Source organism: Labrus mixtus, chromosome 1, assembly GCF_963584025.1.
Source record: "Labrus mixtus chromosome 1, fLabMix1.1, whole genome shotgun sequence".
In the NCBI taxonomy this organism is placed as follows: domain Eukaryota; kingdom Metazoa; phylum Chordata; class Actinopteri; order Labriformes; family Labridae; genus Labrus; species Labrus mixtus.
This window is the reverse complement of record NC_083612.1, coordinates 23184929-23204077: the sequence shown is the minus strand read 5'-3', so window position 1 is coordinate 23204077 and position 19149 is coordinate 23184929. Positions and strand designations below refer to the sequence as shown.

At 40.6% G+C, this 19149-nt stretch overlaps 2 protein-coding genes across 2 annotated transcripts in view; both read right to left on the bottom strand.

Moving 5' to 3' along the window:
- The window catches only part of adcy7 (adenylate cyclase 7), a 570666-nt gene that overhangs the window by 427441 nt on the left and 124076 nt on the right, over positions 1-19149 (bottom strand). The window lies entirely within an intron of this gene.
- The window catches only part of nkd1 (NKD inhibitor of WNT signaling pathway 1), a 31068-nt gene that overhangs the window by 8881 nt on the left and 3038 nt on the right, over positions 1-19149 (bottom strand). The window contains exon 4 of the mRNA XM_061045748.1: positions 1315-1372. Coding sequence (XP_060901731.1) covers positions 1315-1372 — 58 coding nt within the window. The remainder of the gene's footprint in view (positions 1-1314; positions 1373-19149) is intronic.

Sequence of the window (19149 nt, the reverse complement as noted above, 5' to 3'; positions counted from 1 at the left end):
GCTCTGTAGACATAATGAATAGCAAGGATGGACAAGAGTCTTAAATAAACATGATGAGGTTAAAAAAAAACTTTATAGACATTTTGTTTTATTTAATCCTTCTTTGCATGCTTTTAGAACCTATTTAGGTTTACGAAAGACACCAATCATCTATCCTTTGCAAGTTATTTTTTATTCTGAACACACTTTCTTTGGATGTTCTTTCTTAAATCAAGAGTGAAGAAGAATTTTATGTCTTTCAGTGTTTCTGCCATCTCTCATTTATTTCCATTCATTTTTAACCGGCAAACGCATCTTTGTAAGATGTATTTACAATTGATCAGACCACTACACTACATACTACACTACATGCCGGGGGATAACAAAAATCCTCCACAGCGGACTTTACTTGCATCTTATTGTGCAAAAGGAAGTACAAAATGTCTTTCAATTTTGATATAAGGGCCATGCATTTCACTTTACAATAAATAATTGCCTTCATCGCTTAATCCTGTTTCAAACCAACTTGATACTATTTTCAAAAGAGTGAAATTTGTACAAAGCAGGGTTGCAAAACTGTTCACTTTTCTTTGTGACTGAGATACAGGTTAATATCTCTAAAGATCTAACATGGGAGATACAAATGAGACACAGTTGCCTCTCTTTGCTAGTAACAAGTGTATACAAATGTATACTTTGATCAGCTGTGTTAGATAATATGGAATAATTGTGTATAATCTTTCAAATGTTTTATTGCAAATTGAGGGCATCGCCTTTAACACTTTCAGAATGATCAGGGCAGTAAGGTCTAATACGCAGCATGTGTCTTCATGGAAGCGCAAACTCAGTGACTGAATGATTAGAAATAATTTTAGCCATTGTGTCTCTAGGATCAATACTTCTTCTGTTACCCAGTGAAGCAGAGATGAAATAAAAGTGCATTTTGTGCTGTGTTTCCAATTCATTCTACACATACAATCTTGTCTTTAAAAGGGAGGCACACACGTTCTCCTCCTGCAGCTCTTCACATCACATCAGGGGAAAAAACATGGAGGAAAGGAGGCACTTTGCAGAGCACCAGGGGGAGGGGGATGAGAGACAAAGAATGGGGGGGGGGGGCATAAAGGAAGGTAAAGGGAACCACTTCAGCACATTGTTGGGGCTTAGAGAATGGGTGTGGAGCAAAGGAGAGGAAATGAACGACAAAAAAGAACCACAAGCTGGAGAGCAATTGCAAACAGTATTTATGCAGGTTTTCATTCTAATCAAAATGTGACCACAATCAGTGAATTCGAGTGACGATGCCTTTGGTCATTATGAAAAGCAAGGGCTTACCTTCTAAACGGTAGTGTTCATTTCTAATGCCTTCAGGACATGCTTCTTCCAGAGAGTCCTGGAAATAAAAAATAGAGAAAATAAGACATAAATCACAGATTCAAGTCATATAAAGCAGAATCATTGTAATTGTATCACATAAAATACATTAATGAGACAAATCCACAGCACAGCTGTCCAACATGAGAGACATGCCCAAATCAAAATTAAAGCTTTTATATATCTATATATGCAGTTTCACAACTGTGCACCCAGCCCAAGAAGTAGTTTAAGAAAGTTTAAGAGGAGGGTAATTGCAGGACTGAAACAAACTGAGCATGAGACTGGCAGTCCAAATTGAAACTATGAAAGAAGTATCTAAATCACTCTGAAGGGAATTCTGAGAAAGAGGGCTGGTAGTAATGCTATTTCTGTGGCAGGGGAAGCTATCGTTGCAGTGATACGTTCAGCGGCTTGTTTTCATCCTGGGCTGTTTTCACCCTGGCCCCCTCTCCTGGCAGCTCTGTGTGTTAGTGCATACCACAGAGACTTGAGGGACATGTGATCCCACAGGCTTCCCTATGGAAAAGTCTGGCTCAGATATCAATGTGGCCAAAAAACCATTACTCATGCACTGACAAACACATATGTATGTTCACATCCATACACACATAGTCCAAAGACCCAGATCTGGCCTCATCGCTAAGTTTTCCATCACACTCAATTACCAGAATATGCACTTATGTCAGTCATGACTACTAGAAAATGCATATACAGCAATACACATTAAAGGTAAGTTTCATCATAGGTGGTTATTAGTCTTAGATATCAATGCGTGGTCTGTCTGTATCGGTTTGTGTGTTCATGTGTAATGGGTGAGACTGACAGCGTGAGAGGGGATTTCTGTGTAATCCAGAGGAGTAGAAGGTCAGCTGGTGTGATCCCACCCCCCTAAGACTAGTGCCGACCAGGCTGACACACTGTGGGTGGCCAAAAGAAGAGTATACAGAAAACCACACAAGTGACTGACTAGCCGCTGTCACACTGATAACCTGACGCATGGACCCTTGATAAACCTCTGCTTGTTGCTGGTATGAAGGGATCAACAAATTTTCCGATCTGGTCCCATAACCCTGGTCCTGAGCCCCCTAACTATGGTCTGCTTTGGAATGATTAAGAATTGAAGGTCCATGAACCAACTTTTGTGTCAACAAAATAGATGTTTCTCTTTACCACAAGTCAAAGGTATAGAAACTGAGTTTTTAAAGGTTGTGCTAAAACCAAATATAATCAAATCGCAAGGTTCTAGGAATCGCACCGAAATGTTCTGTAAATAAATGAATTGTCTCTGAATCTGATTGTTGTTCTAGAGAATCGAAGCAAAGCGAATAGTCTTGTAAAGGATTGATACAACCCCCCAGTATTTGACAGTAATAGTAACTTGCCATTTTCCAGTTGGCTCAGAAAAAAGAATTCCTCCACGATCAGCATTCCTTCAATTCCTTACTCATAAATGCAAAACATATGCACACAGACTCAACATCTCTCACGTATTTCTGTTTTTTTTTTTAGGATGGTCTAAAATTATTCAGGGGTAAACCAGAGCATCTAGGAAGCTTGGGTTGTTCTGGGGTTTGCTCTGGTCAGTGTAAAGAAGAAAATACCACATTGGTTTTTTTTTTTTTCATACACATCCTAACATATACGCATTTGTCCTTTTATTATAAGTCATTGACCAATAATAGGAAAATGGAGCAGACAAATATCCCTGAACAAGTTTCAAATGGCATTCAGAAAATCGTTATTCTATAAGTATTAATAAATAAGGGTAGAGTCTGTATTTTTTTCTTAAGTTTTGAGTCATAAGCCCCGATTGTTCTGACATATTTAAGCTCACAAGCTGTCCTGATATAGTCTTTTAAGAGGGGCCCCTATAGCTCATTTGTTTTGAACCTAGGCTATGACTGATTAAATTGTCCTTTAACAAAAACAAAAAACAAATAGGAGTTCTAAAAATAAGGAGCATCTGTGTCTTAGTTTCCTGTGTTTCTACCAGCAAATTGGTCTGAAGAATAGTGAGGGAAATGTCTTTGCTCAGCTCCAGGAAAGAGTAGTAAAGTTGGTATCTTTTTCCGACCTCTTACACATATGTATTGCTTTAATTCCATCAGTACCTTAATAATGCACTTTACAGCTCTGTCACTTTTATGAGCCGTGACAAGCACTACAAACTCTTTTCTGAATCTTTCATCTTCCCTACAACTTCTGGCTTCATCTGCTTTGCCTGAGTCCTATTGTGCTTTCCTCAGTCACAAATCCAGCAAAACGCCTAAAGCTGTGACAAAGAAAGTTCGACAGAGACAAAACAGGATTTTTTCGACAAGGTGAAAAGTGCAAGGAAAAATTATTTAACTTATACAAATCTAAAAAAACATCAAATATAATGATCTCAGACACAAAACGTAAAGCTGTATAGTATACATATTAGAAAACAATCATGACTGACAAAAATGATCAGAGTCAGACATACTATCTTTCATAAAGAGAAATTAAAACAATTCCACTGCATGTTTAAGTTGCCGTTAAACATGAAAGTAAGTCAGTCTAGCTTGTGAAGCCACAGAGAATGAAGGCCTGAACTCACTCCCCTCAGTTTGATTAGAAATGAAAGTCCTCAAAGTGGATTTACCCAGAACTGCAACGCAAGTCATCCTGCTCTGAAAACGATTTCTCAACTAATGAGTGAAGACGAGGCTGAACTGATGCAACATTTGCAAACAGTGAATCTAAATGATAGAGGCTATAAATAAGACCAGGTCTTGCTAAATTCAAGCACCCACGGTAAGCATGCATAATGACCAGGAAAACTAAATGTATATGTAAAGCAGTGATATTTATTTACAGATTCAACATTAGAAGTGTAGAATCTGTACAAAGGGATCAATTTTCTGTGGTAAAACTTGCTGTGGTGGTTGGATCTTTAAATGATTTACACGGTCAGAATCACATGAGTTGTAGATTTCTAACTGCTAAATTCCACCAGATGCGTGGAGTGGAGTTGATTGGTTTGTACTTTAGCCAATGTGTGTGCTTACACTGGCTCTGCTGAGCTGCGTCTCACCTCTCTCCCAGCTCCGGCAGGTCGCAGCCCTCTGCAGCAGATACACAAGGCTCAAAAATAGGGATACAGGCAGACATGCAGAAAGCACCTCTTGGCAGCAAAGGAAAACTGGACATGTACCAATTGCCTGGCCAATGACTGGAACCTCAAAAATAGAGACAATTCTGTGCCAATCTCAGATTAACATACGAGCCGAACTATAATGCCTCGGCCCAGCGACAACAGCACTAAGGCCAAAGCCACTAACAGCAGAGGAGAAATGCATTGGCAGATTTGTGCATCCGTGCTGTCAATATGTATCTATGCACTCCTGCAATCTCTCTCTTTTTCTCCGAGGGCTGGGTAAGAATATTATTCAATTCATATTCCTTTAATATTCTTTTGTTACTGTGGGTAAACTAAATGATAAAACCTCAGCATGGAATTGAAACATCTGAGCTGCTGTGAGATGTGTCACTTTGCAGAAAATGTGATAGATTACGAAAATTCATAATGATAATTAACAGATGTAAAAATTCTTTGCAACTTCTAATACCATTCACCAAAGCAGCTAGACACAGATAGGCAGAAAGGTAAAACACTACAAGCAATAGCCTAATGAAGTAGTCACTAATTATAGTTTTTGTTGGGTAATTCATGATTCCTTCAGGAGTTAACACCAGGAAAAGATCCAGCCTCGACATTCATTCATCCACCCATCCATACCACGTATATTCTCTGTTTCATGTTAGACATCGTGCTCACCTAATATTACCATCCTGGTGAATGCATGGCTTTAAAGACAATGATGCAGATGATCCTTACCTTTATAAATGTCTATTTTAATCAATGGCACAAGTTTCATTCATTCATTTATTTGTGGGAAATTTCCCCAACCTGGCATCTCTACTTCAGGGCACAAACAATCATCTTTTTTTCTGCACATGGGAGCAGCTCAAACAATTTTCCAGACATGATGTTAAATGCTCTGTGGAGACCACAGCAGCAAACGTTCAGCTTTCAACAGCAGCCAGTCCCTTCAGAGGTTCTTCAAGCCTTTTGGACAAGTGTTTGTATGGCCTCAGTGTGTTTCAAAGTTGTTCAGGCTCCTTCACAGAGAGCAATTTATTACTGGACTTTAACACTAGACACAGTGTGCCTGCCCCATTACAACATCCCATCTACTTCACTAGCCAGCCTGAAGTCTTGTTAGGTTTGGAAAACCTCATTAGTGGCACAGTTTAAGAAATAGAATTCTGCATGTGCCAAAAACAGATTAGCAGAAGAAGACTGTTTACTGTACACAGGACACGTTTCTTCAAAAACGCTGAACACTCTACTTCTTTAAGTATGTATCCATGAAAACAACTCAAGTCATAAGTCTTTGATAAATCAAGGTGACAATAGTGAACTTCTGATCCAAACAATTCAGTTAAACTCCTGCATACTCAGTCTGATTAAGAAGTTGAATATGACAGACCAGACAAGGTAGACAAACTTGATCCTGAGCACAGTCTTGATGGCCTGAATATGAATGATTAACTTGAGTGATGACCTAATGTAGAGCAGGGTATGATTCTCAGCTAGTCAAGGTAACAAAAGTGATATCACTCTTTCTGTTCAGTTTCTCTTTTCAGTGTTCATATTGTAGGATGTTTTTGTCTTAGTCCTCTATCGCTCTTGTTCTTTATCAAGAGAAAGTGAAAAGGACAGTGAGTGCATATGGACAGTGACCAGACATGCTTAGTTAAAACAGCAAGTTGCCCCCAGCATCATCCTTACTATGGCACTGCAGACATGGACCCACTGCACATTTTTTTCAGCCACAAGTCTGTGTTTGGGAGCAAAATGTGTACATTAAAGTGCAAGTAATATGTACATGTATGTGATTGTGGGAAAAGTCCCACAGGGCCTCTTGGTCTCTACGCTGTCTGCTCACGACCCACCACACAAGCTGACAATTTATGCTGCCGACGACAGCTCCCCCTGATCGCGCGCCAGGGCTCAGTGGAGGCAGGCCCCTGGAGCAAAGGCAGCACTACTGGCACTCCATCAAAAACCCAGGAAAAGTCTCATAAGGACTGCGGCTGAGTGTCTCTCTGGCCCCGCACCCTTTACTAGAAAACACCTTCAGAACTACAAAGTTTGAAGAAGCAATGTGAACATGGAGTGGGCAGAAACACACATGGCAGGTCTTTAGTGAAGTGGGTGGGTTAGGCAGAAATACAGAACAGGGAGAATCTGGAAAGCTGAAATGCTTATCCAACAACATGTCTGGGCCTTCAAACAGGGGACAGCTGAGGTAGCTGACACTCGCATAAAAGCCACCACCCAGCACAACAGAGGCTGATACAGAGCATCACATTAAGGGAAACGTCATTTAATTTTTTAAATATTTACATTAATGAACTCTACATGTCTATTAGACTAGAGGAAACATCATGAAATACAAAGGGACAGTGCAACATATGTGATGCTTAGTTAACCAAGTGCCAGATATCTTATTTTAGTCAGGATAGCAGGGTGGGTAATCGGCACCCGTCACATATATGCCAAATATGGGTGTTTTTTGAAGGCGAGTTTGTTCAACCTACTGGCCCGATGGCAGGTAAATAAAAGTAGCGTGACAGTGTTATTTGTGACAACAAACAATGTAAATTAAATGTTTCGCACTGACATTATGAGCAGAGCCAGGGGGTCCTTCACATGCATTGACCACAGGGCTCCGCCTCCTCCTCGTGTCAGAGTGCGTGTCATTGATTACAAATATGCTGTCTGCTGAAATGGTTTGGCTCACTGTGTCACTTTAGCACAGATGAGCATCTCCATGACAGCGGGTCTAACTGCTGAAGGTGTGATTAAACGGATGTCTCCTTTGTTTTAAGACCACGAGTATTAAAATAAGCCGACTGTGGTGGTGACTCGTGGTCAAAGGAGCAGCTGTAAATACTTTTACTCCCGACAGCTTTATCACTGCTAATCATAGCTCTGCTTAAGCTGAGTTTATTCAATGATAAATACATTCTTTATCCGACAAGTTCTTCACAATAAAAGTTCCTGGCTAAATGTTGATGGGGGGCTTTTTATGTGACCAAACAATATCAGTAAATCTGGTACTCTCAGTAGCAACTTAACACAACTCAGACAACTGAAATACAAACGCAAGAGAGAAACAGAAATTGAAAGTTCACAGATTCAGTTAGAAGCTAAAAAGTGAACACAGTGACTAAATCACTTCTTTCTAAATGAAGCTCAGACTTTCCAGTAGAAGCTTTTATAATTGGGATACCTTTTCTCATATAAGCACATGTGCTTTTAAAACAACAAATGGATTATCTTGCCTCTCAGTTGAGGCTTAGCTGCAGCTAAATCAGCCTTTGAGGAAATACAGTAGCTGCAATGGAATCTCTAACCAGCCTCAAAATGATAAACAAAAATCATTCAGATAAACATGAGTAAACGTGGTGCATGTCAGTATTTTCTTGTATAGTTGAAACATTTCCCTTTATATAATAAACCTATTACTCCAACAATACAAGCCTTGATTGTAATATTATACTGTAAGTCATGAAATGATGCTGATGGTAAAAAAAAAGTGGCAGGTAAAATAAACTGACCGTTAGAAAGTTCATTTCCAGCCATGCCGGATAGCAAGCATTAGTTTAGGCTTCTGAATAACCAATAGTGAAAACACCTGTATAGCAAGGTCATTTTCGAAACTCAAGTGTTCACATAGTAAACCAAGAAACCAAGAAAACACTTTGGTTTAAGAGCTGCAATTGAGTTTTTAGACTTAGCTTATATGAGTCGCAGAAGACATGAAGAGATGAAATACCCATCTCCCTCCACCATCCCAAAGAGTAAACTGAGATACACCGGAGGCAGTTTCAAAGAAGCACAACGCTTAGAATCTGGAGAAGTGCCTGGCCTGCAACATGTGGTAAGTGTATTGGTACTGCTGGAGGACAAAACAAATAAGCAGACCACCACTTGTCATCGGACAATGGTTTAATCCTGGATCCAGAGTGTTTTTTTAGTTCTCAACACTGGAGTGCTCATCACCTTCCAGCGACATAAACAGCCTCATACAAAGCCCCACATAGCAGTTAAACACGATGCCCAGAGATCGAGCCAAGTTAAAGAGTGTTGATGTGAGGTAGTAAAGCCCTGCGCTGCCCCCGAGTCAGGCTTCAAAGGGGATCAGTTTTCACTCAAGAAATAAAGACGTCAGATAAACATATAGCATAGCAAAGCTGACGCCAAACAGTCCCATTTATGGAGGGATGGGAGATGAGGCCAATTTTCATACAACACCCACAGACTTAGAGCCATGGCAAACTAATGTCTCTGTATCCTCCCCTAGCAAAACTAGGTCTGTGCAAATAATCGATACAGCAAAAGATTTATTTTTACAATATTATATACATTTTCTCATCCCTCACATCAATATAGTTAAAGGATTCAAAAATGTCATTTTATTTCCCTTCAATTCCTGTAAACAAAACAACCTCCACCCCTGTAGATGTTCAGGCCTTCAGCACAAACATCATCTGAAATAATGTTAACAGTTATAAAGGTATAATGAGAAGGATTAGGATATAGACTCATTTTAAAATATCTCATCTCTGGGGGTTATCTTATCCCAATTATTACCAGTGACCTTGGAAAATTACATTTCCATGAAATGCACAGTCTGTGAAAGACGACACTAACAAAACTGAAGGAGGTGTTAAATGGACTTTACATATGCAGGTTTTTGCTGATTTGTGAATCTTAACAGTCTGTCTGTGTCATGGCTGTGTAGAGATCTCACCAGACTCCGTGAAAGTACACAGATGAAGAGCAGCACACAAAGGGAACTAGATCCTACTTGCACATTTGTGTGGAGCTGTGTGATTATTAGTTAGAAAGCACAACCACTGTCGAACAATCACGAAATTACATCTTATTTATTTATTTTACTACTTTATTTAGATTAGCCATACTTGCTCGCTTTGCACAGGAGGGTTATAAGATTGTGAAAACAAACGTTGCGATACTTTGCACAGCCCCCAAGATTCTACTTTTTTACAGCTCCACACAAACTTGCAAGAACTTGTTAGTATGCTGGTCTTCATCTGCTTACCGTTTATGTCTCTGCACCACTCCGTCCTGCTGCTCTTACACAGCCACTGTTTGAATTCAAAGGCTGGCAAATACAGATGTTTGTAGAGTCCTTTAGGCGTTGCTACATTTATGTTAGTGTCTGTTCCAGACAGACAGAGAACACCAGAGGTAAACAGCAATGATAGCTGATCTCTGTTTTCTTTGAATCCTGACCTACAAAGTGTTTGCTGTGAGCCTTGCACTGCACAATCATTGTCCCACAGAATTTACCCAAACACGTGGTCAGAGGCCAAAAGATGATTTATTTTATAATGCTCAATATCACATGAATAATTGGGGTAGATTCTGGTTTTCCTCCAGAAGAACAGATGTTTTTGTGTTCCAAAGAAACAAACTGAATGAAACATAAAACAGATCTCATGACTAGACTGCAGTTACAAGAGGAAGTCATATCCGCCGGGTTTTACAACGCAATGTTATGCATCTGATAAGAAATGTGATGCCTTTACAGAGCTCACAGACTGAAAATCTTTTGAGTCTTGTAGACGATTTAAACCCAAAGTACCTGACAGTACATTTTTGCACACTTGTGATTTTTTGGGGCCAAATATTACAAAGCTGAAAAAGTTAACTATTTAACCAACATATATGATTTAAAGGCTTGAGTAAATATTCAAATATTTCGGATATTAAGTTGTTACAAATAAACACTTAATTTAACAGCCCATATAGACTCACACCTTTTTTTAAAGCACTCTCCTGTCTTGATTTCCCGACAGAAAGAATAATACTTTAGTTCAATTAACACCAAACTGTTTGAATAATTGTAGTAAGCCCTTTAACTCTTAACTCTAGAGGACTTGCATGTCATTTGATGAGGGAGCATCAAAGACAGACACCTTCGGCCCAGACTCCGTGCCTCCATATCCGACACCCCTCAGTCACGGCACACCCACTTCTCTTCCTGCAACTGAGGAAGGAAATTATAGCCGCAGAGTGAGGATCCATCACCAGGCAGGTTGGAGGAAGCTGCTCTATGATTAAAGTGTGCACGGTCAGCAACACCGAGACTGGAGGGGCTCGAGGAGGCGGCACATGCCAGAGGGGCTTAATGTGTTAGCTCTAGTTCCCAACACAGGTCAGGCAGAGATTCTCCACACACAAACACACACACATAGCAGAAAAAACTTCAGTGAGGTTGAGGAAAAGCTGTGTGGTTCCGTAGAGTTTCGCTTTCAGCTATATATTAAGCTAAATTATACTGTACGCCTGTGTAAATGAACTCTCTGACATCTGTGTATGAAAGGTTTCAAAGACACGTGTCTGTATAGCATGTGTGCATGCATGCGTGTATGTATGTGTGAATTTTTTTGTACACGTGTTGTTTGCGCTCTGAATCTTTCCCCTCATAAGTGCCATGATTGGATGCCTTCCTTTTGTAGAGCTATACAGCGCACAGCCAACACTCATTTCTTCACGTCAGATTTACATTGCAAACACTGCCGGTCACATTACCTCACCCACATCAAAGGCTGCCTCCTGAAAGGCTCAGTGGAATATTAGCAGAGATTTACAGCCCTCATCTCAACGCTTCAGAAACATGCTGATCTGAAGTAATCTCCCTCCCCCTCTTCCTTGACGTGTTTTATGTGTGAAGTTGGCTAACACTTTAATGACCCATTTACAAAACTTTTACACCTGCAACGATAAGCTTTTACAGCTCAGCCAGCCCCCTTAGGCAGTAAACCCTACCTTTTACTCAAGGTAACAGCCTTTATTAGCTTTTGAAAAATATATAACAACTGCAATTTACGTTTATCACATTGTTTATCAAAGCATTATCTCACTACGGAGGAGGAGAGGTAGACGATACAATGTGTCAAGGGTCTAAGTCGTATGTGCTTTTATTTTCTTGAATGAGATCATTAATGAGCCTCAAACACAACTACTCTTGTTGAAAGTCAACACTGTGCACAACTGCAGAGGACAATACTGTAATCTTCAGACCAGGACTACTTTTACAATACGTCAATGATTGTCTTTTGCTAAGTTGGCTGCATCTTCTCATAAACAGCCACACATTTTAGGCAAGTGAGTTAACAGCATGAGCAAAATGTACTTCTGTGTTTCCCTTAAATCTGGGAGTCAGAAAGTTAACAGGGAATCTGAGCTCGAGGTGAATCCTTAAAACACATTGTCCAGCAGCCCATGTACTCCGCTTTGGGACCTCACATTCCCAAGAGGAAGCTATGGTTTGGAGGGGAATGGAGACAGCCTGTCGCTTGGCCTTGATTTACAGGTTCTCTCTGCCTGCCAAGAGTAACAAATCACAACATTATGACCCTCTGAGTTCAGAATGAGACTAGGTCCAAAGAATGAGAAGCAGAGAGGAGAAAAGGAGTATTTCGAAGAATGACACAACTCATCTCCAAAAGTTGATTGGAAGGGACATCACTTGGATATCTCAACCTTTATGGACTAAACGGGTCGGCATTGTAACCAAGCAGTCTTGCTGAAGGTGCAAAGCCGAACAGAGTGTGTGCATGTGTGTCGATCATTATTTACGGCAACTGGCTGCAAACATGCCTGTTTCCATGTGTGTTGTGTTTAACAGTATGTGTGCTCCACTCTGTCTAGAGGGTCTAGGTAATAAGTCAAAGCTCCCTTTGAGGGGAGACAGTGCTTCAGTCGCCTGGGTGGCTTCAGACGCCAGTCTGAAGTGCTGTGTGGTAGGAGCAAGGTTTTAGTCAGCAAGTCTACCTCGAGGGCAGCAGGAAAGTGACAGCCACTTCAACCTTTAACCACAGACAAATGAGAAGAAACACTTCAGAGTCTTGTCATGTCAGCAGCTACAGCTTAAAGATCTATGCTGAGACAACTGATCTGTGATGTTTCCACAAGGCTCCATGATTTTTTTTAACTAAAAGATTAAATTACCTCAAAACTTTTGGTCAATTCTAAGTTACCTTTAAAAGAAAATGGTTGTCTTAGATGTCTTAGTTGTCTTATGGATTAAATACATCTTAGTTCAGAACAAAGTTGTTTCTTGTATTTTTTTAATCATCATCATCATCAGATCCATGACACATTAAAAGCACTAAATAGATTTTGCTTTTATTGCTTTCTTATCTACTGATATACTGATTTCTAAACAGCCACAATGGGAGACATTCTGCACTCTGAATCAGATCCAGGTCCACTACACAATGGTGGAAAATGTTAGGAGGGTTCATAATCTGATTGTTATAATCAGACCTCTATAATTCCTCAAATTGACAGCTGTAACACCTTGAACAACTAGCCAATCTCTTTCATTCAAAACCAGTACCTAACTCTTGTGGCTGTAATCAGAAGTGTAGCTCCATGTGGTAGGTATGTTGACCAGATAGGCCTGCCCTTAACACCACCTCTGTCCTATTTGACTGTACAAGTACAGTATACAGTATATCCATAGACTCACACGTAAACACAAAGCAAACACAGAGACAAACGCACAACATGTTTGGAGCAGACATCCTGCCAGCCACAGGCCACTACCTCTAAACATCCCTCACATGACCTTTTAACTATGGACCTAAAATGTCTGTAATTACTGAGTTTTTTTAAACTTTTCTAGTAAACATAGCAGCAGAAATAGATACTTCAACTACTACATAAAAGCACACTGGTGCCAGGCAAAGTTTTCTATTCATAGCTGACTGGAATTAGTGGCTCATGTCACAGCTCCCCATAATGAAGCTGCAGCAGCAAAAATTTGCCACAACTGCTTATACACACATCAGTGCAACACTAAAAAACACTAATATAAGCATACAGTTTGATGTTTCACATAAGCCCCTCAAAGCTGGAGACTGTCCATGTGAGGTGCATTCTCAGCTACTGGAAAAAGTCAGGTTGGTTTAGGCAACAGATGCCGCCTTCAAAGAGCGTACAGGATGAAGAGGATTTAGCATTGATATAAAGACAAATTTTCTAATTATAGCATCATATAGCAGACTGTGTTGCTTCGTCTGCCACTCCCGCGTCGTTTTTTTTACATCATGTCTTGTCTTGTAAGGGACATGTGAACATTCAACTCAGAAATATTTCAGGGGCAGTCTTAACTTTCAAGAGTGAAAATGTGAAAATGGCTAGTAATCACCAAAACATCCACATGTTTGTTTTGGATGTGCCCCATTTTGAGGTCAAAATGGCATGGTGGAAAATGGGTTTAACGGTCACAGCAAAGGACTCTTTGGGGGTAGCACAGGGTTGATCTGCTTCATCAAAAGACTAGAGGGTTAAGGTCCTCTTTAGGCCCTGGCACCTGTGGAGCATTAACCCACCAGGGGAGGACAGCTTTCCTTTCAGCAGGGCCGCTCCTCTGTTTAGCTTTCCTTCCAGCAATAACATCCCATAGCAGACAATCCAGACCTCCATCAGCCCTGGCGCCACAGGAAGAACCAGAGAGCTCTGGAACCTCTGTCTGTGGACAGCACAATGCTCTCCCATCTCTGTTTACCTAAACCCACTTCCTCTATCCTCTCACCTCAGGTGGCCTTCAAACCCTGGTCAGAAAAAGCTCTCAAACACAAGGAGGGTAAACACAACAGCAGTACTCATGAGGGGTCTGGAGTCAAACACTGCTGTTTACCCACAACTAGTAAGTAAGAAAAACAAGTGAAAGAGAATAATGGTGAAGTCGCATCTGTTAACAGTGATTAATGGATTCACATATTAGAGTAAACAAATGGGTAGTGTGTGTTTGTATAATTGTGACGTGCTACATGCTACATGAGTTTGCATGCACGATCCTGCAGACTCTCATGAGAGCTTGATTTTATGCAGATGTTGATCTAGCCCTATTTGAGAGCCACTTTGGATGCTCAGTCAAATTATTCAGCACTTACTGCACAGGCCAGAGCACAACCCGCAGGGAAAACTGATAAACAAACAACAAAGAATTATTCAGGGTTTAAACACTTAAACACCCACTTCAGCAGAGCCTTTTAAGTGGGTGATTAAAATGGGCATTGCGCTCCAACACAAAGCTCAGAGGACCCCGGCTCTGCCACAGGAGCCCAAGTCACTTGGAGTTTCTCCCTAACCTAAAACACGAACACAGGTCTGTCAATCTTAACTTATAACAGACATTTCTAACATTAGGAGCTTTATTTTTAATGTAACTACCATACTTTATACTCTTTCTATATGGTATTTTAACAGGTATTTGTTAATGCTGTGAATATTAAAATGTGGTCATGAGGCGCTGCATCTTCTATAATCAACAATAATCTATCAAAATAATTATGTTCCTATACTATACTAAACTATTAGGGATGCAACATTTCTCAATATACTGTATATATTGAACCTTTTCAGTACGGCACCCACTGTTCAATACGCACTTGTGAATTGCGGTTTTTCAGTCTTGCGTACAACTAGCTTCCGAGCATGTGTCTGTGAGGCCATGCACTTGGATAAGGACACCTATTAATCCCCCGAGTTAATATCCAATCACTATGCACTAAAGTTGGGGGAAGCTGACAACACTGGTGTCAGATCTCATTCATTACTTTTACATCCTGAGCGGTGAGGAGAGGCAGTGGTATGAGGAAGCACCGCCATATTTCCAATCAGTGCTGTGGGGACATTTCAGTTTGGGTTGAGCATAAGGACAAGGAAGAGAAAACGGTAATCAAAAAAAAATCACCTTGTGTCTCATACTAAAATGGAAACACTTTCGCAGTTTGGCCAAGTTAACAGCAACAGACTACAGCAGGCGAAATAAGGAAATAGTTTTGGAATAAAATTGTTTTTTTTAAACTCCTTGCTGTTCCTGTAAAAATTGCCTGAACTCCAAAGACTTGAATACCAAAAAACAACCCAACAGCCCGGCTGTCAGAACTGAACCAAAAACCGTGATACGCATTGAACTGTGGGCTGACGGTATTGTTGCATCCCAAGAAACTATGCATTAACCATAAGCAAAGCAACACTTTAAAAAGGCATTAGCATGTCCAAGGCTAGACACATCAAAAGGTTGAGGATATGTTAGCATCACAGATGATTTTGATAATGAGTTTTGGACGGATTTTCTGCTCAGTGTATCAAAGCATCTACTATTAACTGGGCACATGCTTGTCAAATACAATCCATTTCAAACTGAGCCTGAGTCCAGTTTCTAAACAAAGAAAGACTAAACAGCAACTCATCCTAAAAATCAAACCACTTCTTACAATTGTGGAATGAATGCCACCCTCAAGGGTGGAACCCAACCCCAGACACCAAATGTCACCGTGAAGAGGGTGGTGAGAGACACTTTGATCAACAGCTATCCAGTGCTCCAAACTGAGCATATATTTGGGGAAACAAAGCAAAATCTGAGCTGCTAATCCTCTGAGATTTAGAGCACATTCCCTCAGAAGCCTTTGATCTCTGGAGTGCATCCGTACAGCAGATTTCAGACACTCACATTCACATGTGTGAACAGATTTACACATACATGGGAGCCATTTCACTCATAACATTAAGATGCAAAATACATGACCCAAATGGCAACTAGGAATGACAGGAGATCATTGATTTGATAAACCTTAAAACTGGTTTAGGTATGTTGAGATTTCTACACCGTAACTAAACTCGTTTTACTCTGCACAAAATACAGGGAAGGGAGATGAGATGCTATAGCACGAAAAGGATAAAAACCTGATTATGCATTTTCATGCAACTAGAGTTTTACATTACTCGTTCGCAGAAATCTGTTCTAGAAAACACCATTAATAGCTACCTAGAATTAGTATCTCTGCTCTGTCACATGGTAATAAATTCCTCCAGCTTTTCGTAATCTATGTGACATATGATTCCGGATATGACATTGAAGCCACCTGCACGTTTTTGAACCTCCCAGTCCCTGAGCTATGTTGACGTCAGCCACATCTTTCCACCCCATTTTCTCATGGGGGAAAAAAAAAAAATCACAGAGCCCCTCTATGGCCAGGTGCTACCCCTCCTCCCCAAAGGCCAGGGCTTTTCTTCTCTTTAGAGTGTGGCTCAAAACTTTTCTCTCAGCCTCTTCAAAGAGCGACAACAGGCCCTTGGTCCCTTGGGAGCACAGAGGGGGTAGAGCCCAGTGGGAGAGAGACATACGTCACACAGCACGCACAAGAGGCCAGCCGGTGGGAAAAGAAAACGCAGAGGGAGAGGACCGAAAGAAGAAGAGAGAGAGGAAGAGGAGTCTGCATTTGAAAGGTGCTTTCAGCTTCTAGACAAGGGCTCTCGCTTCGTGAAAACGACAAGGACAGAAAAAGCAAAACAGCAGAAGTGAAAGACGAAGGGGGCGCAAAACCTGCCATGTCTTTTATCAGACTTTGGGGCAGGGGGATGCATTTAAAAAGCTTTAGGCCTACATCCAAAAAAACCTTTCTACTTGAAAAAAATTAAAGGGACTGGCACACAACCATGGAACAAGGAGGTTGGGGCTGACATTTCACTGTGATTCACTTTTGAGTTTCACTCAGTCGCAGATGTACCTCAGCTATTTTTCTTCGGTTCCATACAAGTTGATGGAAGCTCACTCTGGAGAAAACATATACGAGCTCTGGAAATGTTAGAACAGCAACTCTGGTAGACTGTAGGCAACTTTTACTATACAGAGGGAAGGGCCTCAGAGAGGGGGAGGAGCCATCAGTGTCACTACAAACACTTCCCTGCGTGCCACACTTCAAATGCAGTCTCATTTCATCAGCCACAACCACCACAGGGCCACAGGGTGAACGCAAGAAACAGATGGAGCCTAAGGGGGGAGAAAGGAGGAGAGAGGGGGAGGGGAAGCTTAAGGATAGAAAGGAGACATTTAATGAGGAATAACAAATCAAATAGATTCCTTTTTTTTAAATAATTGCCTTTTCTTTCATCTGTTGGCGAGAGAAGCAACCTTCTGAACTAACCATGGGAAATTTGAACTTCTGAGTCAGTAGTTGTGAAAAATCTTCAGCTCTATCAATGTCTGTGTCAGCAGCATGATTTTACGGGGTGCATAACATATCAAATTTATGGGTGTGTAGACACCATAGTGTACACAGGGGACAAAGTGTGCCAAGGCTCACATGATCTGGATCTCATATTTTGAGATCCACCTGCCCACACCACTCGTTCATTCACTCACTCACTGTCTGTCAAACTCAAACAAACCCTGCATCAGAGTGCACATCTCATGAATCTGTTACGCCTGCCAGTGTGTCTCTACGTCTCTATGTCTGTTCAGTCAGCCACGATTTCAATTCAAAACCACTGATGAAGACAAACTGCTGGTGTGAGAAGTTCTTCCAACAAATAATCAGCATTTTCACAGGAAACATGGCATGAAAAAAATCATCAAAAGAATTCCAAGCGATGGCTCCCCACTGTTGACACCTGACCCACATTCTCCTGGACCCTGGTTCAGCTGAGAGGGGCGCTCAAATATCGGTGACTAAAAATAACTATCTCACCAGGTATTCTTTATAACATGGACAGCTTTTAAAGCTAAGATAGTTAACTCCAAGTCTTTAACCAGGAGTTTATATTCTGTTTTTATCCTCAAAGCACCACAGGGTCAAGCTTTTAAAAAATCTCCTCTAAAGAGTGTGAAGACTTTTCAACATGTGGTAATAAAGCTTTACTTTACACGAGGTTAAACATTTATTTTGAATAACATGTAAACATTTTGCATAATTCACATTATTTTAGGTGTGTCCAATTTTTAAGTCTAATTTAATTTCTATAAACAGATTTTGTATATAAATAAAGAATTAAAGTTTGGTGTCAGAAACCTTTTCGTTCTGTTTTGTAGGCAAATAGTTTCATCCACGAGTGTTACAGTGGACGTTGGCTCTATCCAGGAAAGCAGCGCATGTGAAGGGCAAAAGAGGCAGAAAGCATCGGGCCAAGCTCAATATCAGAATCCATCAGCTACAGTCTGGTGACGAATCTGCTTTTTCCCAAATAGAATCGGGCTAAAAGTGCAGCTAACGGGAACCAGAAAAAATGACTACTACACATTGAAAAATCTTAACATCACTGAAACTGACAAAAGAGGGAAAATAAACACACAAAAATTTAACTTGAGTGAGAGGATTTTAGGTTTAAGCTATACTGATGGCTACAGAAATCCTAAGTTAAAAATAAATCTTGGCCAACTGTATTAAAGCAAACATTGTATAAACCCTGTTGTTTTATGCTTGATGATCAAATTGAGGAGAAAACATCCTAAAAATCAACAGCACTTTTTAAATCCAAGACCTTGAATTGCAACTCGGTGCTGTTCTGCAGCCGTGGTACCACCGCTGTGAGGGGGGGGGGGGGGGGGGGGGAGATTACTGGTGCCGTGATTTTTATGATATGTATGTATACAATCTTCTTAGAAGTGTTTAGTCAGAAATCAAACTCTAATCATTTATTTCAACCAGGTTAGATAATTGTAACGCTCTACATGCACAAACAACGAGTAGGACAGCTCCAACTCATTCAAAATTCAGAGTCCTGACATGTACAAGGAAATATGGATGCATCACACTGGTCCTCAATACAGTCCACTGGCTTCATGTACAATACAAAATCACTTAAATCCATCCATATGTCACTCAATGCTTCAGCTCCTGAATACATTTTGTGACCTGCTCAGTCTTCAA